We start from the raw sequence: 24,291 nt of genomic DNA on the forward strand, positions 1-24,291 counted from the left end.
AAGAGAAACAGGACTATGAGAGGTGGGAGAGATAAGATACCTAAGTCTTACCATAATTACAGAAAAAGGAGTTCCAAGACGGTCAAGACTATAGTGTCAAATGTTGTATAAATGTCAAGTTAAAGAAATAAAGCCAGTGTTTGTAAAATTCATTGCCAATCTTCAGTGAGTTTTTCAAAGAAGCAACATGGCAAGAGCCAGAGTGCAAATGATGAAAAAGTAAATGGCTGGAAAATCAAGGAAAGATATACGATAGCAAGCTGAAAAGCTAGAGGGATTGAGGAAACATTTTATTGTTTGGTTGTTTTAGTTTGTTTTTAAGATGGGGCAACCTGGAAAGTGTTATAAGCAAAGGAAAGGGACTCAGTAGGGATTCCCCAGCTAATAGGGAAGCTGGCTGAATAAGGGGTTAGGGTTGAAACAGGACACCGGAGAAAGTCTGTGAACAATGAGAAGATTAGCTTTAAAAATGAGGAAGGGCTCTTTTTTTTTTAGGGAATAACCATTTGATCGCTCTGAGGAAAAAGTCTAGAAGGACTACGGCTCTCTATCCCTCTCTCATTTACCTGCCTTCAAAGCAGAAATGCTTTACTAACTGGGTGAGGGGAGAAGAGGAACTAAGCATGTATGGCTCAGCCTTTTCCAGACTCATTCTCTTAGGTGTAGCCTGTCCTCAGGGTGTTCATGGTCTCTTCCATATACAGACCCTGCCAGGCAGGGGAGACCTTTAGTTCTGTATTCAAGTTTAATTGAATTGGAGAAGTGACAGAAGGCCCATTTGGCTGCAGGTTCAAACTGCATTCTCTGGTTCATTTCAGCACTACTAGTTATAAAATTGATCATTTTAATCTCTTTCAGCCCACTGAAGTGTGTCTTCAAGTGGGCAAGACCGCCCACTGTAACATTTGAGTTCCTGGTGTAATTAGGCAAGGAGACAAAATCTTAGAACAGCAGCAGACACTGCACCGCAGCATACGCCGGCATCCTGAACTGCAACGCCCACCTGTTGGTAACGCTGCCTACTAAAATACTTAGTTCTTGCCTTTTTAATACTCAGGATCCCTAAGAACTCACCTTCTTACCATTACTAGTAAAAAATAATTAAGATTTGATTATGTAAAAAACAGTTTTTATGTAAAACTTGAAAAAGGACTGCCTTTTGATGGTCATGTAAACCACATCCCATATTAACACATATAAAGGCACTGATTAGTAAGCAGCTCACCTTCACAGACTGGCTGCTGGGATCTTTGATGTCAATGTCACTGTAGCCAATGGTCATTAAGGGAGGGAAGATGTTTCCATTTTTTGTATTGGGTACAAGGCGGATGCTGTTTAAAAGAAAATACACTTCTTGCTGTTAAGTACGCCTGGGCCCTTAAAACATACATTTAACTTATTGTTTATTTTGAATTTAACATGGACAGTTTTGGTGATCTTAGAACCAACCAGTTAATAAGAACTAGGGAAGGTTAAACATAAATTAATGATAATAACACAAGCTATGTTAAGAGGGTAAAACTTTAATATTAAAATAAACCCTCTGAGACAAATTAGAAAACTCTTCTAGATATGGGCCCTATGAAGTTTACAAATGAAATCACTGAAATACTGTGAACCACTTTTTGAGTAATATTCAAATAAGAAGTGGTTCATAAAGTCTAGAGAAAGACACATAAATCCTGATTTTCAAAGGAGAAAGATGAATTCTTAGCAAAGTAGTATATCAGCTCTAGTACTGTTCATGGCACAGAGTGGGGTACATCTGGCTGAATTCAAGGCATCAGTAATGTACAGTTTGCCAGCTCAACAGAAAACTTCTAAGCTCCAGGGGCCAGCATGGCTTCACCTGGCTCAAGTCAGGCCTGACTAGGTGTGATACCATTTTCACTAGGGATACACTGGCAGAATGAGGGAATACTAAAAACATTTGGATTTCAGCAAGATACAAGATAAAGCTTCTGTACTGCCTACCTCATAATATTGCTCTGAAAATCAAAAAACAGTGAAAAGAAGAAAATAATGTATGCTGAAGTGTGAGACTAATGTTAAGAGGATAGTGCTGAATTTCATCAGCATATTCAACGTATACATCAAAAATACTGGAATGGTACTTATTTTCTGTACCTTCTCCCCCCTTCCCCTCCTCCCACTCCCCTGTTGCTAACTCTCCTTGAGATCTTCCTTTCTATGTTCCCACTCCTGATCTAGCTGTCCTTTTAGTTTGCTTTTGTTTTAGGTGTGGTTGTTGATAACTGTGAGTTTGCTGTCCTTTCACTGTTCATGTTTTTTTATCTTCTTTTTCTTAGATAAGTCCCTTTAACATTTCATATAATAAGGGCTTGGTGATGATGAACTCCTTGAATTTGATCTTATCTGAGAAGCACTTTATCTGTAGATAGAAAATAGATGGGGGGGGCAAGAATAGTATGGGAAATATAGAATCTAAAGAACTTGAGACACATGGTCATAAACTAAAGGGGGGGTAATGGTGAGGACGGGGGGGTAGGGTGGAGGGGAATGAAGGGGGGAATAGAACAACTGTAACAGCATAATCAATAAAAAAATAAATTTAAAAAAATTTAAAAAAATACTGGAATGGGAAAGTTGGTTAAGGCCTTAGAAACAGGAATCTCACACAGGAAAAGAGTGAGATAAGGACCGAACGTAACAGTAAGTGTCACTGTTAAAGTCTACTAAACAAAGGAAGATGTTGCTTACAAGGAACCTGTCCGAATGGTATGGTGAATGTAGCCCAGCCCAATGCAGAAGACCAACAGGGAGCGAGGTTGACACACAGGAAGCCAAACCCACAGATTGGTTCTTCTGTGGGGAATCAGGCCTGCATTGTACCTAGGCAGCTATGAGGCTTGCTTTTGCTAACACTCCCTCACCCTGGATTGAGGCAGAAAATGTTTATTGCATATCTCTAAAGTAACTTCCTAAAATCTGTGCTAAACCTCCCAAGTATGGAATATAACTAGTTCAACCACTTTTCCCCTTGGTCTGCAACATCATTCTCTTTGAATTAGCAACACTTTTCCCTTTGTTATCTGTAAAAGGTAATCACCTACAGTGAACTGTGCATAATAAATGAGGGCCATCTTGACCATCCTCACCATCTTCAATGTAATGTACCCAGAAAAGCAATAAAAGCCTGTCCAGGCAGGAGTCATGGCATCCTCTCTCTCACTTAGAGAGCGTCCAGTCATTCCTTTTTCTTCACAGGACTTCTGTAGTCCATGTGAATTTGTTTGTCACAGCCACAACACATGGACCCTACAGGCGGGAGTTCAAATCAGTTGCTAGTTAATCAGGTCCAACCTAAAACAGTAGCTATTCAAGGAGATGAAAATAAGAGGAGGGCTGCTGCCCTGGCTGGTGTGCTCTGTGGACTGAGCTTGGGCCTGTGAACCAAAGGGTCGCTGGTTTGACTCCCAGTCAGGGCACATGCCTGGGTTGCGGGCCAGGTCCCCAGTACGGGGCTCACGAGAGGCACACATTGATGTTTCTCTCCCTCTCTTTGTCCCTTCCTTCCCCTCTCTAAACCAATAAATAAAATCTTAAAAAAAAAAAAAAGGAGGCCTACCTATTGCAATCACCTGGCAGGCTCTTTTTGTTTTCATCTGCTAATTGTTGGTAAATAACTTTTGTAACATTTTGCTGTATACTCCAACATAATTTAGTGCACAAGACATTTGTTTACCTCACTGATATTTGTGTAGCAATTCGAATCAATCTTGGCTGATTTCCTAAGTCATTTTCTCGCCCACTTAGTGCATCCACTAAGAAAATGCGCCGAGTCAGAAGCCACTTGCCGGAGTTACTGTCTTTTATCATAAAAAGGAAAAAAAGCATTAAAAATACTTTCAAATTGTTCAAGATGGCTCTCAAGAAGCTGACTGAATACATTTAAAACACAAAATTAGTACATCTTGTTTTAGATAAGATGGCTGGGAAAAAAGCTATTGCGGTAAAAAATTCTTACTAGATTTCCCTCCTCATTTGAAAGTTTTTTGATTGTTTGGACTTTTCATCAGTTTGGGAGAATTTTTCCTGCACAAAGCCTGAATAAGCAGAATTTTGTAATAGGGAAACAACAAAATAAACTAATTTGTCCAGAAAGCAGCTCCAGAAGAACTTGAAAAAGCCCCAATTTACAGTTCTATTAATTCTTCTCAGAACACACTTTCAGCAATAATATAACTGCTAAACAACAAGCTTGACACATTTTGTAAAAATTTCTAAATATACCAGCAATCTTGTTTTGCTTTTGAGCATGCTACATAAAACCATACAATAAGAGACAATCTATGACTTTTCTTGTAACCCAGGGTTATTAAGTTATCAGGTTGGTTGACTTATTTACTGGGTTCAGCGCAGAGAAAGAATGGTATGTATGAATGTCTTACCTTGGTTCACAAACATTCTATTGTACTGAAGATTTAGGTTCAACACAGGCACAGCCCAAATATATTGGTGTTGATTTTCACTGGTATATTCAAGGTATAAATCATAAAATACTGGAGTGGGAAAGTTGGTTAAGATCTTAGAGATAGAAATCTCACACTGGAAAATAAAAATAAAAGCATCCCAAATGAAAATTACAAATCCTATTTATGATCTTTAAAAGTGTTTTCTTTAATTTTATAAAATAAAATATTTTTAAATTTCTTTGTTTATATGCATTTCTATGTGCCTTCCAAAACATGAAGGCTATAAAGATGATTATTTTTAATAAGGACCAAAAAAACTTAACAGTAAAGAACTGCCTGGCTTTTAATCCTACGAAAGCCAGCTGAAGAGGGTATGCCTTCATTCTCAACATTAAAGGTATAGGCAGTGAAAAGGTTTAAAAACTCCTGTCTGTCCTATTGGATGAGGTCCTAATTCTTCACCCTGATGTCCAATGCTAGCTATGATCTGGCCCCCCTTAACAAAGCCAGGCTTATCTCTCACTGCTCCCTGCCTGTCTAGGGTCCATTCACACTAATCAACTTGCAGTTCCTAAATATGCTATGCTATTCTATGTCTCTCTAACACTGAAAATATTGTTTCTGCCTGATACTCCCTTCCCCACTATGTTCTCCTGGTAAACACATTTATTCTATAAGCCCAAGTACTACTAACACTTTGAAGCCCTTCTTTACTTCCTCACAAACTGCTGATGGCCCCTCCTTTGTGCCGATATGGTACGTTGTCCATATCTACAGATCAACATGTGTTCTTCCCATTCTTTGCCTATATAGCTGTTTTTTCTACAACTCTCTGAACTACCTGAGAGGCGGCTAGGTTCAATGAAAGGTCATGATTTTTAAACCTAACAGAACACTGACTACACAATTTACTTGATGCAAGACCTTGAGTAAATTACCTAACCTCACTGAGCACCATTTCCTCATCTGTGAGGCACAGATAATATGTATCTTACGTAGGCATTTCATGGATCAGATAACAATGATAAAATGCTGAACACACAGCAGCAGGATTAACAAGTATTGATTCTTCTGACTATGGGAGACACATAACATTTGTTTTTTGGGGAAGTAATATACAATTCATTTCTAATAATAAAAGTAAATACATGCTCATAATAGAAAATTTTCAAAATATAACTTTTAAAAACACAAAGTCACCTGTAATCCCCCAATCCAGAGATAACCACTGTTAAAAATGTTTATTTTCTTCCAGTATTTTCCATGATAGTATTTTTCATCATGGCTTTAAGAAAAGTGGAATCACAGTGTTCTATGGTATATGTATGAATTTAATCAAGAAGTACTTTTGTAGACTAGTGAATGTTTAATGGCTCATAATATTCCTTTGTACCATACTGAAATTTTAAAATGGGTTACTAACAGAAGGAAGATCAGGGGGGAAGGAGCAAAGAAAATATGGAGAAAGATAAAGGAAAGCATTTTTATTTGTTACTGGGGGATAGAGACGAAGGTAACATTTTTATTAGTCACTAAAAATAAAGTAATATTTTAATATCCTTTTTAAAAAAATATTTTATTTATTTATCTTTAGAGGGGAAGGGAAGGAGAGAGGGAGAGAAATATCAATGTATGGTTGCCTCTCATGTGTCTCCTGCTGGGAACTGGCCTGCAACCCAGGGATGTGCCCTGACTAGGAATCGAACAGCGATCGTGTAGTTCGCAGGCCCGCGCTCAATCCACTGAGCTACACCAGCCAGGGCCATAATATTTTTATCTTATTCCAAAACACTGAGAAGTAGACATTATTTTTAAGACCTATATGTCTACAAGCAAATCAACAACTGATTATGAAAAGCTAACACTATATGATACATAAGGCTCTTAAGAGGACAAAGCACCTACTTTTTTCATGTTAAGATTTTCTACACCCACATAATAAAAATTATGGCAACCAGTGAAATTCTTCATTAATACATTAAAAATATTTCCAGTTTCAAAACATTCAAAGATAATTCCAACTATGTTAATGTGAAAATGAAACTAAAATACAGACTGTTTAACACAGCTCAAACTCACATTTTGTTGATAGGTTGTTCCAAAAGAATAAGCAGCATTTAATCTCATTTCTGTGTCTGGACAAAGCTGGAGCAAAAGAACACAAGTGATAAACATCTCTCACAAATATTCGCTTGGCTTGTAGTAAGAATTCTCAAGTCCCAACATACATATATAGTTATGTAATACTATTAAATGTATTAAGGGTATAAAAAGTTAAGGGACCATTTTTGTTATAAATTAAAGTCATAACTTAATTTTGTTTTAAGAAATTCCAATTTAAAGCACAAGAAAAAAATCAACTGTAGCATGCAATTGATACTCTAGTCAAGCAATAAGTTAATTTTTTCCTCGGGTACAAATAAGACACATTAGTAATTCTTTAGCTAGAGTCATGCTCACCTGTAAAACACCACCTTCTAAAGTTTGCCATTTGAGAAAATTTCCTCTTACATCATAAGAAGCAGCAACAAACTTCAGTTTTGAATCCTAAAGAAAAACAAGAATAAAATAATGTCACATGCTCTAAAAGCAGTAAATTCAACTAATTCAATTATCTTTACTTTGAAGTAAAATTAATCTAATATCTCTATGACTGAACACACCTAAAATAAATGGACTATTTTCTTTTGCATGAAAACCACTGTTTCAGAACTGAGGAGCTGCGCTATGAACAGATAAGCTCCTTTCAAACCTGTTAAATAGAAGGTCGGTAAGGGAGGTAATAGGAGGTAATAGAAGGCTGGTAAGGGTTGGTAGTAGGAGGTGAGGGAGGAAATAATCTATTACTTCATTCTACTAAGTCAAAAAGTTGGAGGTGAGAACCTGGACCTGTGCGGTGCTGGGAAATGGCATAGAGCCCTCATTTGTGATTGGAAGCACTTCCTAAATACAGAGAGACAAAGAGGGACTGAGATTGTTTTGCATTTGGTGATGAGAACTGCCCTTCCCAACCCCATAAATACTACTTGCTGCCATAATCACATAATCCAGACATATGCATATATGTACTCAAATAAGACAGCTAAACCCTATATTGTTTAGTTTCTATGAATAGCTGATACTTAGATTTAGGTTAGTAATTATATTTTAAAAACACTATAAAGAAACAAGAATTATGACTAATAACAGTCTTACTACCTTTTCAAATTGTAAATTAGAATGTAGTTATTCTTTAATAATATAGTGCTTATACCTGGTTTGGCCCTTTAAAACTGAAATTTGTAGGAAGAGGTGTAGTACTGAGTACTTGAGGTGCTAGTCCTAGCTGATCTCCATAGAACAGCCACGGAAGATTCTGTCTCCTACAATCAATTACAGTTGTTTTAAGAATGGGGAAGCAACATTTATATTAGTATTTGTGAAAGTAACAGAATTTGGTCAAAACGACAGTTCACCAATTAGAATATCCTTACCAAAATGAAACAGAATGAACAGTGCGTAGTCCAGCAGTATTTTCAAAGACAAACTGAAATAGTCGACATGCATCAAAAGTGGCAGAGTCATAAGAATTCATGTTCATCACACACATATTTCCAAGAGCTTGGCAAGATGTTAGATTGGCATATACCTACAAGAGAATAAAGACAAATAAATGTATCATGGATTTTAATACCCTAAAAAAAGTTGATATAATAGGTTATGCTTGGTTTTAATTTGACCTAGTCTAAAAATTCTTCTTTTGGGTATTCTTTTACTTTTTGATACCTTTTCTCTAGTTTTAGTACAAAAGAACTTTCCATACGGCAGAAGGATATTGTGTACATTTTAATTGTAAATTTTAGGCTGAAGTAAAAAAGATAAGCCACTGAAAGAACCAACTAAAAACTTAAAGCATGGCATTAAAAAAAACTATTAAGTAGAATAATTATATTTGAAAGAATAATTTGCTTATTAGCTCTTACATACTGTAAATCTGATCCATTTTTTGAGTTAAGTAATTTTTTATGAATAACAAAATAAAATAATTTGTTGACCCCCTCAAATTTCTCAGTTTTCTCTATCAGAAAAAAAGAAGTCCGTTTTTATAGTAATTCAAGTCGCAACACTAGAGAGTTATTCCTTTACTCTCCATATCTAACTCATCAGCAAATCATGTTGGCTTAATCTTCAAAACATTGGGTTAGCCAAAAAGTCGGAATTTTTTTCTGTAAAATAAAGGACACATTTTTCATTTTCACCAATAACTTTACTGATTTGGAAATTTTGAGTATGTAGGCTATCTCCTGCATGGTGCAACACTGATCTCAATTAATGTCTTGATTTGATCGCTATCCACTTTAACTTGTCTACCTGACTGTGGAGCATTGTCCAGTGAGAAATCTCCAGCACGAAATGCTGCAAACCACTTAAAATCTTTATTTATTTATTTATTTATTTATTTATTTATTTATTTATTTATAGAGAGAGGGGAACTGAGGGAGAAAGAGAGGGAGAGAAACACTGACATGAGAGAGAAACACTCATTATTTGTCCCTCGTACATGCTCCAACCAGAGCCTGAACCTGTATAGCCAGGCATGTGCCCTGACCAGGAATTGAACTGGTGACCCTTCGCCTTGCAGAGCTGATGCCCAAGCTACTGAGCCACACTGGTTAGAGCTGCAAACCACTTTGGACACAGTCAATCCATGGCAGCACCTTTTCCATAGATTGCACAAATCTTTTTTTTTGCATTTCAGTTGAGCTTTTTACCTTTCTCAAAATAATAAAACACAACATGTTGAAAATGTTGCTTTTTTCCTTCCATCTCAATATCAAATGGCTGCAAAAAAATTCACCAATTTGGTAAGTTTGTTTAAAAATACACGCAGATATGACCACTGGCAATGCAATCTAACAAAATTGTTTCAAATAAGTTAAAGACAACTAAGCGCTACTAGAGTCATCTTACAGAAAAAAACGAACTTTTTGGCCAACACAATATAAACAGAAGTATATGCAAAAGTATATCTCATTTCTATAGTACTACTCTTATTTGTGGGTCAACTATCCCTTAAACAGATTACTCTTTTACTCTCCTAACTGATTGCTCTGCTTCTGTCCTCGCCCCAACAAAATCCACTCTCCATGCATTAGCAATCCTTTTAAAATCTGAAGTTCAGTCAGGTCTTCCTTTGTAAAAATCCTTCTTATCTCTGTTGTAGTAAACTCCAGGTCCCAGCCATAGCCATCCCTTTCATCTCTGAACTCATTTTCCCACATTCCCTGCTCACTCTGCTTCTGCCGCTCTAGGCTCTTTACTGTTTCTTAAGCATGAACAAGCCAGGTAACTCTGCTTTGGGACCCCTGTACTTGCTGTGGTCCCTGCTAACATTCTTTCCTTTACACGGCTCTTCCTTACTTCCTTCAGATCTCTACTCAAATATCACCCTTTCAAAGACGCCTGTCCTAAGTAAAATAGAATCCCCTTCCATTCTCTATGTTCTTTATCCTGATTTATTTGTCTTCATGGTACTTTGCATCACCTGACAATTACTTAGACTACAATTCCAAGGGATTTTTTTAATGTCTTTTTCTGAAATACAACACTTGATTTGAGAAGAGGGCCAGGTACATAGTAGATCATCAGTAAACACTTACTAAATGACAGTATGAATCAGTGTCCCCTAACACTAAATTTCAGCTGAGTTCAGAGATATTCAATTTGTATATAATGAAACATAAAATGAATAATATTTTTTCTTTATGTATTCTCTTTCAATATACTAGAAAGGGTTTATTCTTATTAAAGACTATGACTAAGGAGATACAGCTACTTAGAAAACTTTTATAATCTGGGGGAAAACAGTACAATTCAAAATGATATAAAATTATTTTTTAAAAAATTCAAAGTTACCCAACAAGCAGCTGCTGATGATTGCAAATACTTTGTAAACCATTCTGAAGTTAAAGACATGCCCTGCAAACGAAAAGATGAATTTTAGTTTTAAGTTCCAATGAAGATTCCTTAACACTACACTGTTAGGAAGATATTAATATACATATTGTTGAATGTAAAAAGACTAACATTACTCTCTCAATGTGATTTAAAAAATAGACTTTAGACTATTGGCTTTCCAGTAAAGATGGCGGCATAGGTAAACAAGGCAAATCTCCTCACATACCCACATCAAAATTACAGCTAAACTACAGAACAACCATCATTCAGAACTGCCAAAATCAAGCTGAATGTAAGTCCTATAACTATGGAATTAAAGAAACCACATCCAGACTGGTAGGAAGGGTGGAGATAAAGAAGGAGATGGTCCCACACCCATGTGTGATGGATGACAATCAGGAGGGATCTCTAGGAGCAAAGGGTCCCAGCCCCACAGCCCCACAGCAGGCCACCCAGGCCAGGGTTACAGTTCCAGAAAAATAAGTTCCCATAACTTCTGGCTGTAAAAACCAAGGGAGATTAAAGCTGTGGAAGACAGAAATTTCTGGAGTTCCAGGAAGTTCCTCTTAAAGGGTCTGCACAGACTTACTCAGACTCACAGGCTCTGAGCTCCAGCATGGGGTTGGCAGATTGAAAGGCACCAAGACATACTGGGAGAAACTGAACTGTCCAGCATCAGGGCCAGAACTGGGGGGCAACTTTTTCCCAGATAGAAGTGGTGGCAGAGGCCTTTGTTCCTTTTCTGAGCCTTCCCCATACAGAGCCAGCAGGCAGGAGTCGTATCTGAGACTCTAAGCCTGGTTCACACTGTTTGCCCCTCCCTGGTGACTCCCTGAAGCCCTGCCCTAGTAAACTTCCAGGCCCACCAAAGCTGTTTCCAGTGGCTTTCCCATGTGTATGGCTTGTCTTGGCTTATGCTTTAGATTTTCCTAAATTCTTTCAAGCAGCATATGGCTGCAGCGAGGCCTGCAACTGTGACTAAGTGGCAGCCAGCCTTGATTCACAGGCTGGTCTCACATGGGCACCTCTGAGCCCAGCACAAGAAGCGGCCATCTGCAGAACACTTATCTTATGTATCTTATGCCAGGCTGCCCGGGAGAGAACACAGGCAATGGCTGACTTTGGATGTGCCAAGAGCAATCAAGGTACAACAGGAGGGTGTACACAGTCCATATGGTGAACACACCTCTAGTACCCAGCTTGGGTGATAGGTGAGGCTGTGCCACTAGATCCTATAGGACACTTACTACATTAGGCTAGGCTACCAAAACAGGGAGATGTAGCAGCTCTACCCAATAAATAGAAATTAACACAGGGAGGCTGACAAAATGAGGAGACAAAGAAACATGGTCCAAATGAAAGAACAGATCAAAACTCCAGAGAAAGAACTGAACAAAATGGAGCTAAGGAATCTACTAGATGCAGAGTTCAAAACACTGGTTATAAGAATGCTCATTGAATAAGTGAGAACCTCAACAGCAAAAAAAAAAAAAATCCAGTAGAAATGAGGGATACACTAATTGAAATAAAGAACTATTTACAGGAAATCAATAGTAGAGTGGATGAAGCAGAGAATCAAATGAGAGATTTGGAATATAAGGAGGCAAAAAACACCCAATCAGAATAGCAAAAAGAAAAAAGAATCCCAAAAAGTAAGGACAGTGTAAGGGGGCCCATACCATGACACATCATAATTAAAATGTCACATGTTAAAGAGAGAATCTTAAAAGTAGCAAGAGAAAAGCAGTTAGTTACCTACAGAAGAGTTCTCATAAGATTGTCAGATGATTTCTCAAAAGAAACTTTGCAGGCTGGATGGGATTGGCAAGAAGTATTCAAAATGATGAAAAGCAAAAAACTACAACCAAGATTATTCTACCCAGCAAGGCTACCATTTAGAATCAAAGGTGAGACAAAAAGCTTCCCAGACAAGAAAAAACTAAAGGAGCTTATCACCACGAAATAAGTATTACATGAAATGTTAACAGGTCTTCTTTAAGAAGAAAAAGAAGATCAAAATATGAACACTAAAATGGCAATAAAAACATATATATCAACAACTGAATCTAAGGAACAAAACAAACAATCAAAACAGAATCATACATACGGAGAACATTTTTATGGTTGCCACATAGAAGGGGGGTCAGGAGGGTGGGCAAAAAAGGTGAAGGTATTAAGAAGTAAAAATTTATAGTTATAGAATAGTCATGGGGATGTAAGGCATAACAAAGGGAATATATTACGGTAGTCAAAGAACATATGTACATGATCCACTAGTGTGGGGATTGCCTGAGGGAGTGGAAGAGGGCTTGGTGGGGGGTGAGACAGAAGAGAAAAACTGGACAACTGTAATAGCATAAGTAAAATATAATTAAAAAATGAAGAAAGAGATTTTAATGGGAATATAAGGATTAATTCTAACCAATGTCAGTTTTTACAAATAGGACCGCATTATAAACTCATGTCACTTAGGCAAAAGATATAGGGAAAAAATGTGTCTATAGTCCAAAAAATTATTATGCCCATTTCAATAATAGAGAAATAAAGTGTCAAAAAATAAAAGGAAAACTAGATCTTTACTTAGTATTGAATAGTTAACATTTTCTAATTTGGGATTATTACACTGTATTCAATTTGAAAGTAATAAAAAAGAAGTATCAGTAAATGATTTCTAGCAACTGGAGATTGGGGATATGTTGAGTAACAGTTAAAATCTCCGAAATAGTGATTCTCAAACGATGTTGGGCAGCAGACTCACCTGTGGAATTTCCTAAAAGCAGAAAATGCCTGGCTTCCTCCCAAACAAAATGAATCAGAATATCCAGGATGAGACCAAAGCGTACATGTGCTCTGAAAGCTACAGATACATGTGTCTGGCTAAGAAATGCTTTCAAGTTCATCTGAGCATACTGCTAAAAAATAAAATACTAAGAAGCACAGTTCAGAGTAAATTCTCTGGACATGCACAGAGGAGATAAAATTAAGTTAATAGAACATTACACCAAAGCTATCAAAGGAATCTAAAACAAAACTGAATCTCTACTTCTATCTCTTCAATAAGCAAAAGTTCTCATGTGTAAGGGAAAAAACATATGCATGAAGGTTGAACAATGCACCAAAACACTAGTAAAAATGGAAAGCAATGGCAACAGTACTGGGAAACACATGTAATATGAAAGCCTTGGATAAAGCCAGCAATAGTATTAAAATTGTACAATCCTTTCATAAAATAATAGCTGGTCATTTTAACCCAGGAATTTAGAAACACTTAGGAAGTTTATTTTAAGGAAGTAGTGTCTCCCAAAGAAAAAACAAAACTATGTGCACAAAATGGTTGACAGCAGTATTATTAAAAACAGAAAACTGAAATACTCAATGAAGGTACAATTTAAACAAGAGTATTATGTGACTATTCACAATTATTATTATATTGGTTGAGCCTGGAACATAAAATAGAGAAAGCAAGGTAGTGCCTAAAGACTTAAGGAGACATGTCAAAACAACACAGGAGCTATCTCAAAGGGCAGTACAACCGTGGGACAATTCGAGCTTTGAAAAGAGGAATAACGATAACATTGTAACACACGGAATAAAAAAAGATTCTATGAGTTTACAGTAGAGCAAAAAAAAAAAGCACAGAAAGAAAGTGCTTTTTACTGAAGACTCTAACTAATAAAGAGAGTAATAGAATTGTAAATTCATCCTGAGGTAACCAATTTCCTTGATTTAGGCAAGGCTCATACTAAAATGGATGTTCACATAGTCTCAGAGGAAGGTCTGAGACTACCTTCTTCATCTGAGTACCTTTATGACGGAGAGAAGTGGCAGATACCACCACAGCCAGGCAATCGAGTTTAGCACCACCAATGACTGGACAATCTGACATTAGGTGCTCCTTGTTTTGATGCAATGGGCTGTACACACTTATATTCTTGCTTGAAAATATGTCACTGAATATAATCATGAGAAAACAATGAGAAAAATCCAGACTGTGGGACAGTAAAAGCTGGCCTTGGCTATGTAAGAATCAATTCTATTAAAGCAGAAAAGAAAAGAAAAGAAAAGAAAAGAAAAGAAAAGAAAAGAAAAGAAAAGAAAAGAAAAGAAAAGAAAAGAAAAGAAAAGAAAAGAAAAGAAAGTAAAAAAAAAAAATCCATCCAGCAAAACAGAGCAAGAGTCTCTGTTCTAAATTAAAGAAAACCAAAAAGACTACTTGCAATGAAGACTTGACTTGGGGTGGTGAACACACAACACCATGCACAGATGAGATGATGTGTTGTGGAACAGTGCACCTGAAACCTGTACAACTTTGTTAACCAGTGTCACCCCAATAAATTCAATGAAAAAAGAAAAATATTTTAAAAGATAAAAAGACTAACTGCAATTTGAAATCCTTGATTGGATTCTATATACAACACCCCATCCCCAAAAATGGGGTGGAGGGTAAAAGACATTGAAACAAGTTATATAAGGTAATACCATTACATTAATTTAAATTATTTTAGGTGCGATGCCAAAAAAATGCCCTTTTTCCTAGGACCTACGTAATAAAGTATTTAAAAGGAAAATGTCACATGTCTACAACTTATTTTTTAGGTGTCTCAGAAAAAAATGTGTATATACATACATTTACATACACAGATAGATAAAGCAAATTGGCAAAACACTAACAATTTGTTGACCTAGGTAAAATATGTATAGGCATTGTCTTGTTTTTTCAGCTTTTCTGCAATTTAAAATTTTTTCAAAATAAAAGTTGGAAAAGAGAAAAAAGCAAGACACAGTATCACCATTACTACCTTCAGGAAATGTGAATGGGAAGACACTGACCCACATATACGCAGATATATGGAAATTCTTTACCGAAGAAAGGCAGGAAAGGCCTTCATTATAAAATTATACGAAACTAATTATATTTCAATTCTGTATTAATCAAGAAAGCGTCTGACCTGTAATGTTCTAAGTACATTTTTCCAATTAGGAAGAGCGGATGTTATCATGTTCATACAAGTACTTTTTAGTCTAGTTGGCAACTACGGTCTCAACATAAACTAACAAATATGAATTTTGCTTATTAGCCTATCTAATCTCTGGTGAGTTTAATTACTTTGAACTGGTTCCTTAGAACCTGACTGACCTACAAGTTCACTGATAAAACTGAGTTCTTACACCAGCAAAGCTGAGAGCTGGGCCAAGATAGTCACACCATTGTAACTACATTTTCTTGACATGATTCATACACTGGCCATACAGAATCTGTTACCAATTAACATTCAGTAAAATGTTATTAAAGTTAGGAACTACAAACTTGTTCTTGGAAAAGTGTCAGTGTTCAAGACTGGTATATTTAAATAAAATACATTAGTCCTGGCTGGTGTGGCTCTGTGGACTTAGTGCCAGCCTCCAAACCAAAGGGTTGCTGGTTTCATTCTCAGTCAGAGCACACTCCTGGGTTGCAGGCCAGGTCCACAGTAGGGGCCGCACCACAGACAATCACACATTGATGTTCTCTCTCTCTCTCTCTCTTTCTCTCTCTCCTCCCTCCCTCCCTCCTTCCCTCCCTCCCTTCCTTCCTTTCTCTCTCTCTTTCTTTCTTTCTCTCTCTCTCTTTCTCCCTCCCCCTCTCTCTAAAAATAAATATGTAAAATCTTTTAATAAATAAAAAACATACATTGACTGAATCAGATTAACTTTACAGGTGGAATAGCCTTTGCCTGCCCAGCTTCCCTCTCTAGCAGAGCAGTCTGCAACGGATCGACTGCACAGTGGTGTTGGAGTGAAAGAGAGCTTTGTGAGGTAAAGCAAATGAGTAAATTGAGGGTGAGGCCCAGATTTCCCACTACTGGGAAAGATACTGTGGGAAGTTTCACTACTGTCAAAGGAAAGGCTAAAAAGAATTCTGAGATATCACTTTGGAATTCAAAGTATCAGTATGAACTCATTAATTTTAATATCTTTACAACATAAGTATTGAAACAGTTATATACATATTTTCTAGCTATGTCTGCTAAGGAGGCATATTAAAGTAGTAATCTTGGTTTCTAAATGTTATCCTTAAAAGCTCCTTAGAGAGACGATTGATTCCAGGGCTGAGGCAGAAAAAGTCCTAGATGAGCCTGGAAATCTTGCTGTGCCAGAAAGTAAGGAAACAATTAAAGGACAACGTGGACATGTCAAAAAAGACAGGGGAGCCAACATGCAGGGGCTTCTACTGGCCAAACCTAGGACAGTTTGAGCATTAAAACAAACACGTGTATTGGATTAAAACCAACTGAATAAAGTAGGAACCCGTGAATTGATACCGCCATTAATATACGAGTAAGTATATATATAGAAATGAGAAGAAAAAATTCTTCCTTAAGTAGGATGTTAATTAGGAAATGTGGAGGCATAATGGAAAGATATGGCAACCATCACAGTAGTGGCTGATAAAGACAAGTGTCATCAGAGGATATTAAAGCTACTAAGTTAGCGTTAGTGAAAAAGAGTAAACATAATTTTGGAAATTTCCCTAAAAATACTAATCAATTGCAAAGGGAAAATGGTAATAGTAAAGCAGACATGGTGACTTTATGGCAGGTGACCGAGGTTGACATCACGGGTGGTGGGACAGATGGACATCCCTGTGCCCCACAATGTGAAGCAATGCATTGAGAATAGCACTCCATCTTTTTTGTGGTTTCCTGCCAAGCATGTTCTAATTGTGAAGAAAGATTAGATATACCCAGTTGAGGACCATCCGGTAGATTGTAAAGCCTATAATCTCCAAAACTATTGAGTTCAGAGAGGAAAGACTGAGGACCTCTTTCAGAATGGAGGAGACTGGAAAGGACACGGACCTAAATGGCTGCTGACCTGAGACCAAGTAAGAGGGAGAGACACTGGTAAGACTGTGAGCAAAATTATTTCAACTTATTCTGAAAAGGAAAAAGTGAAAATTAAAGACCTACAAATGTGATAATGGGATACATATATTCACTGTGATCCAAATCTAAAGAAGAATGCCCCCAAATACATGCATCTTGTTACAAGTGAGCCAAATTTCATGATCTCAAGCTCCCTATGCATACCCGTATGTTAGCATTTATTCTGTTGTTTTGCAATTAGTTTATACTTGACTGTCACCCAACAAGACTATAGTGGAGGAGAGAAATTTTTGCTTTGTTCATCAAGATCCCAGTTTCCACCATCATTCTGGCTATCGTCACAGCCCTCCTAACTGCTCCCACCTATTCAACGATGATTTTACCAACCAGATCCTAGCCTGTCTGTCCCAATTCTGCTGGTATACTGGATATCCACAGTGCTGATCAACTAACTCCTAGTCAGTCATCTAACGCCTATTCTCTTGTATTTGTAACCTCTTCAGTGCCAAACCATTCACCTACTTCCCATTTGACATCCCAGATGTTGTCATCACCAGGATCTGTTACAAGAGCTCTAACTCTATGCCAGCATGCTCTCATCTGCAAATAAGGAAACTGGCTGGATAAAAATAATCCTCATTTCTCCAGTGTCTACCATGTACAGACACTGTGAGGTAGCTATTATTATTATGTTCAATTTACAGACAATAAACTGAAGTTTAAAAATGTTAACCAAGTCCAAAGATACAAAGCAGATAACTGATAAATCCAGGGCTGAAATCTAGTCTCTGGTGCTCCTATATTATAACTATATTATACTGCATTCTTTATAGGATCTATAATGGACCTGCCCAGTCTGAACATTGAGATTCACTGACAAAGGAATGAGTTAGGGTAGAGAAGACAGTGACTGAACTTATAAATTATAATGCCAAGCTTGTAGTCTTAGACTGATAATAATACCTGTTTTAAAGTGATTTACACATAAGTGTTCATCATTTTAGTCCCAAATTAATTACCAAAGAAATGCAGACATATTCTTAACAATGAAACAAAAAAAGTAAACATACTCACAAGCTCTCCATAGCGTGTAGCTGAAATAACACGTGGAGGAAAATTCCCTGTGCTGCTGAAACATAAGCCCCCTGTCTAAAAAATGAATGAATGAATAAAACAGTGTATGGAACGGTATAAGTAATTTAATTTAAAAATATATACTTTATCAATTTGATTAGCCTTACTAAAATGTTAGGTTCTGAACACACACAGGACCTGCTGGTATTAATGAATGTTGGCTCGCATCGAACACACCTGTCAATATAACAAAAAACATTTTTTAAATGCTAATGAATTATACTAAACCTAAATTTAATGAAGAACTTGCCTTTGTAAACACTAGATTAAACTCATTCAGCTAAGCAATTACTTGTAATAAGTAGACGAGTTAAAAATATGAACACTGATTTGAATAATTTTATCCCTCTCTTAGTATTACAACACAAGGTATAAATAAACAAAATTAATCAATAACAGGAGAGGATTCTTGCCTGGCCAGTGTGGTTCAGTGGGTTGGAGCATCGTCCTATGTATCAAAAGGCTGTGGATTCCATTCCCAGTCAGGGCACATACCTAGGTTGTGGGTTTGGTCTCTAGTTGGGGCACATGAGGGAGGCAACCAATCGATGTTTCTCTCACATCAGTGTTTCTCTCTCTCTACCCCCCTTTCTCTCTTCCTCTGGAATCTCTCTCTCTCTTTTTTTTCTTTAAATAGGAGAGTATTCTTTTGAAACCACATGGATTGTAAAGAATAAATACTGAACAGCAAAGGTGGTTACGTTGCTCAATTAACAAAAGAGCCCAACAAACATATAAAGGAAACCCAATCCATTTTTATAAGTACTTATATCAATATACTTTTATTTTCTCTGCCATAAAGCAAAAAGACAACATATGCTGAAAAGAAACATGTATCTACTCCTTATCACACTTCAAGTCATGAATACATGATCTTTGTAAATATTAGGAAAAAAATATTTTTCATTAATGATATAAAAGGACACAAGGCATTGGACAAGGAGGACACTGATGGTTTTAGGTGGGTATTCATTACTAGCAAGATAGAGCAGGTAGGAGATGGGGCCAGGACATGGCACAGACCAGGCCCAGAAAGGTATTGGGGGGGAAAATTGAGGATCAGCCCAGTGGTCCATATTTATGTGCTACAAGGCAGGTCAGCCTGAAAGAAAAGATGATCTGACACTAATTATCCCCAGAAAAAGCTGCTCAATATTTTCTATGTTAAACTTGAGAACTAAAGAGAAAATTGTGCTTAAAGGGAGGTCATCATGTAGCCTCTAAAACTGAAGTTGAAATAGGAATACTGTGTTTGAGTTAGACAGAGGGAGTAGTGTGTGCGCTTGTGTGTTTGGTGTGTACATGCACCTGCACGAAGGGGAATGTAAAGTGATAGAGAACAGGGCTGTAATAGGGTACCTGAATTTATTTATCATATTAATACATTTTCTTAGGTAATATAACATATTAAGCACAATACCTGACACATAGTAACTATGCTGAAAATAGAAGTTACTATTATGTACTATATGTACTATATATTACAGAGTGTACAAACTACATAATAACAAACAAAAATAGCTGAACACTTACTCTGTAGCACTATGCTGAGAACTTAATATGTTTATTTCTAAGCTGTGATAACAGCCTATGAACTAGGTGGTATGTTCCCACTCTAGAGACAGAGACTACCTTATTGAGCTATCCAAGGTCAAACAACTGATAAGAGACAGAACCCTACTCTGGGCCTCAGCTTTTTTTAGCTGCTAATGCCTACCTCTATCCTTCCTCCAGTTATTGTGAGAAGCAACTGATATGATTAGAAAGTAATTAAAAAGGTACACATTCTGCATATATAAAAAATGATATTACTTAAGTCAGCACACAGCACACTGCTTACCTGTTTCCTAACGCATTTGCTACTGTAAAAGAGTGTTCATTTTCATCACAGAGCTGACAAGTTGCTTGAGACAACAATGTTCCATTTACATCTCTTTCCACTAAACAATTTAAAAACAAAATTAAGATATAACTCAGTGTCAACATAAAAGCCTGGGTATACTTAGTAAAAACCACTTGTAATTCTAATAATTTTCAAAACACCTGCTTTGCATTAAAGGCATGTTCACCACCTCAATAATATAGAAAAGTGAAACCTTCCCTATTCACATAAAAATAATACAGACACTAATTTTCCAAATGCTCATAATAATAAATTAATATTTTTTCTTCAAAAATGTCCAGTGCCCTGGCTGGTGTGGTTCAGTGGGTTAGGTATTGTCACACAGACCAAAAGGTCACCTGTTCGATTCCCGGTCAGGGCACATGCCTGTGTTGTGGGCCAGGTCCCCAGTGGGGGGTGTGTGATCAGTGTTTCTCTCGAACACAGATGTTTCTTTCCCTCTCTTCCTCCTTCCCTTCCCCTCTCTCTGAAAATAAATAAATAAATCTTTAAAAAAGTTTTCCTGTTATACTGGTTATGGGGAAACAAGCATTTTCACAGACTGTTGGTATGTTTCTGCAACTTAGCTTTTGATGATATCTACTAAAATTTTATATTCATCTACCTTACAACACTAAAAGTTCATTTTTAGATACCTAACCTACAGAAATACACATATATGTGAATAACGATATTAATCCAAGTGTTATTTGTTAGAAAATAACCTAAATATTTAAAATAGCAAAACAGATCATACTGTTACGTGAAAAAAGTATGCTGTAAAACAATATTTTTGGTATGAAATATTTATATAACAATACCGCATATTTTGTGACTACAATGTATATCTGAATGTTAAAAAGAGGAAAAATAGATTCTAAGAGGACATACACACAAAAGGATAACACTTACTTTGGGGCTGAAGGAGTAATAGAGAAACATCGTTGCAAACAATGGTCAAAGACCGTTAGTCCCAATCATAATGTTATCCATTATCTTTGAAGGTTTTGCAAGGTGGTTAAAAACAAATTTAACAAAAGTAAAGGTGAACAACTTATTCCTCCTACAGGCAACTCCATTTGACCATTTCCTCAGTCCATCTAGAGTCTCCTCCTTTCATGCTCCACATTAAAAAAAATTAGAAAATAAAGAGGCAAATCCTGTCAGCTCTCTCTTCAAAGTATATCCAGAAACTGAATTACTCTACTTCCATAACTATTACCTTGGCCCAATGCCATCATCTATAACCTGGAATTTTGTGACAGATTCCTAACTAGATCCCTGGTTCTATTCTCCAGGAAGAAGCTAGATTAAAAACTAAGTGTGATCATTTCACTCCTCTGAACACCTTCCAATGGTCTTCCATCTCATACCAGTTCATTTTCAAGGTCACTATATAGCCTAAAAGGCCTTACATGATCTTTAAACCATCAATCCACTTTTCAGACCCATCTGCTTCTGCTTTCCTCCTCCTCTGCTACAGCCACATTAGTATATAGCTGACCCTTGATTATGCCAAGTACACACCCCTCTTAGGACCTCTGCACTTGCTATTCCCTCTGCCTAGAATGCCCAGTCACCAACACGGCTGTTTCTCACTTCCGTCAAGTCTTTGCTCAGATGTCGTCATCTTTCTAGCAAGGTCTTTCATCACCTTTCTAGCAAGGTCTTCCAAGGTCGTCCATGTAAAACAGCACCCTGCTGCCTCTCCCTTTGCTTTGTCTTATTTGTCCTCATAGTACTTATTACCACCTACAGATAGACCTATTCATTTGTTTACTCTTTCTTTTGTCATTGGAATGTAAGTTTGATTCACTATTGTATCCTAGAACCTAGCAGGTGTCACTCAATAAATATTTTTTAATTAGAAAGATTTAAAATTGGGAGGTTTCACCTAAAAACTTTGTATTTCTGGCATCTCTTAAAAAACAGGCAAGTCTGTTTCACGGGTTCCATGTACTTACGTGATGACAATCTGCTAGAGCTAACGTGGGGCTTGCTAGTGCCCTTTAGCTTAAAGGTCCTTTGGTTAAACAAAGTTTTAAAATTTATTTTAATGTTTTATCAGCAGATATTTATGAATAAATGAGTAAATATGATGATACTTCCAGGAATACTTTCAAGGATATATAGAGACACACAAGTATACGAGGCATTTCTGGAAAAATACAACAGATAGCTGCCAGATTAATCCAAACTGTTCCCCTCAATGAAAACCATCAATGAAATGTGTATGCCTATAGACTATTATGTCAGTCAAGGCCTTCCACAATCTGGACCAGCGCACCTTTAAACTCAGCAAACTGATATTCCCTTCATAGTCAATCTGGACTTTTTACATTTTATGTTTACACCCCTGCTTACATTTTTCCTTCTGCCTGGAATAGTCTCTTTCTTGCTACCTTGAAAACACCATTAATCCTTCAAGGTCCAATTACTACACTGCCTTCTCATGGCGACCTTTCCAAACAATCCTGGTTGTTCCTTATAGAACATTTATTGCCTATAGTGGTCAACTGATTATTTAATATGTATGCCCCTTGTGAAAAATCTTTTATTGCTCTCTTGCTCTGCACATTACTTTTCCACATGTGTGTCCTGCCTCCTAAATAGATTTCAAATAAATTGATGGCAGCAATTTTTCCATTAGGAATAATATTTAAAGAGGTAATATACAAACTGTAAAAATAAAAGGCACAGGATTCAAAGCAAAAATTAAGCCTCTTTCCCAACCCCTTCCCTCCAGACACTCAGTTCTCCACCTGGAGCAAACATTGTTACTAGTTTCTTAGGAATCCTTCCAGAACAGGCTATGCATATACATGCATCTACAAGCATGTATACATATATAATGTTTTTTAGAAAACATAAATAGTAGCATACCAAATACATAAAATAGTGCTAATAAATAGCAGGCACACAATAAATATTCATTTATGAATGAATAAACTCTATACTTCACTGGTTTACTTAACATGTCTTTGATTTCCTTTCAAAGCAATACTTAAAAAACTTGCATTCTATAACATTGTATGAATGTACCATAACTTATTTAACTACTAATCTCTTGACAGACTTTCACATTATTTACAATCTTTTGTCTTAGGAATAATGTTGCAATAAAAAATAAAACATGCATATACTTCTTCAGTCATTTGTTTACCTGAACTAGAACAAGAAATCCCTGGATAAAGGCGTGCTGGTCAATGCTCTACTTTTGATAAATACTGTCAAGCTGCTGTCCACAGAAATTGCAACCACTTAAACTTCCTCAATAATACATTCTATTGGCAAGAATACAGGAAAACAAAATGTTTTCCAAAACATTTTGTTTGCAAGAGTATTCCAATACTCTTGCAAACATTCTTGTCAAAATTCAAAAAGTCTAACAATAAAATCTGATTAAAAATAAAGTTTTAAAATAAAATTTCAGTTTTTTTGAATAGGCAAGAATTCTGACTTTAATTCTCATAACCTTACATTGTTGTAAACTTTTAATTTAAAAATGTTTTTAATTACAGTTTACATTCAATATTATTTTGTACTAGTTTCAGGTGAACAGCATGGTGGTTAGACAATCATGTACTTACCAAGTACTCCTCCTGATATTTTCGGTACCTAACTGGCAGTATACATAGTTATTACTATATTATTGACTATATATCCTGTGCTGTACTTTACATTTCCATGATTATTTTGTAACTATCAATCTGTACTTCTCTATCCCTTTACCTTTTCATCCAGTCCCTTAAAATTTTATTTAATATTATTCTCTGAGTAAGGTTGAGCAATTTATTCATAGAAAAAGTGGCTAGTTTTTCTCTGCTAACTTTATTCTGATTTTTGGTCATTAAAAATAATTGTTATTCACCTTGCTCTTATTTATTTAGAGAAGTTTTACATATATTACAGAATTTAGCTCTCTGTCAATTGTATGGATTATAATTTTTTCTCTAGTCTGCTGTTTACTTTCCGGTATTATTTATGATTAAAACAATTTTTTAATAAATAATCAAATTTACCAAATTTTCTTCCA

The 24,291-nt window shown here is 36.5% G+C and overlaps 1 protein-coding gene across 1 annotated transcript in view; it reads right to left on the reverse strand.

Moving 5' to 3' along the window:
* Positions 1-24,291, reverse strand: part of TMEM67 (transmembrane protein 67) — a 53,722-nt gene that overhangs the window by 24,246 nt on the left and 5,185 nt on the right. Inside the window, exons 4-14 of the mRNA XM_037131091.2 lie at positions 20,214-20,313; positions 18,481-18,550; positions 18,314-18,388; positions 10,332-10,394; positions 7,910-8,064; positions 7,690-7,798; positions 6,897-6,983; positions 6,516-6,581; positions 4,413-4,569; positions 3,707-3,830; positions 1,226-1,331 (exon numbers count right to left, since the gene is read on the reverse strand). Of these exons, the coding sequence (XP_036986986.2) occupies positions 1,226-1,331; positions 3,707-3,830; positions 4,413-4,569; positions 6,516-6,581; positions 6,897-6,983; positions 7,690-7,798; positions 7,910-8,064; positions 10,332-10,394; positions 18,314-18,388; positions 18,481-18,550; positions 20,214-20,313 (1,112 nt within the window). The remainder of the gene's footprint in view (positions 1-1,225; positions 1,332-3,706; positions 3,831-4,412; positions 4,570-6,515; positions 6,582-6,896; positions 6,984-7,689; positions 7,799-7,909; positions 8,065-10,331; positions 10,395-18,313; positions 18,389-18,480; positions 18,551-20,213; positions 20,314-24,291) is intronic.

Source organism: Artibeus jamaicensis, unplaced genomic scaffold (assembly GCF_021234435.1).
Source record: "Artibeus jamaicensis isolate MK-2021 breed Jamaican fruit bat unplaced genomic scaffold, CSHL_Jam_final scaffold_916, whole genome shotgun sequence".
Lineage (NCBI taxonomy): Eukaryota > Metazoa > Chordata > Mammalia > Chiroptera > Phyllostomidae > Artibeus > Artibeus jamaicensis.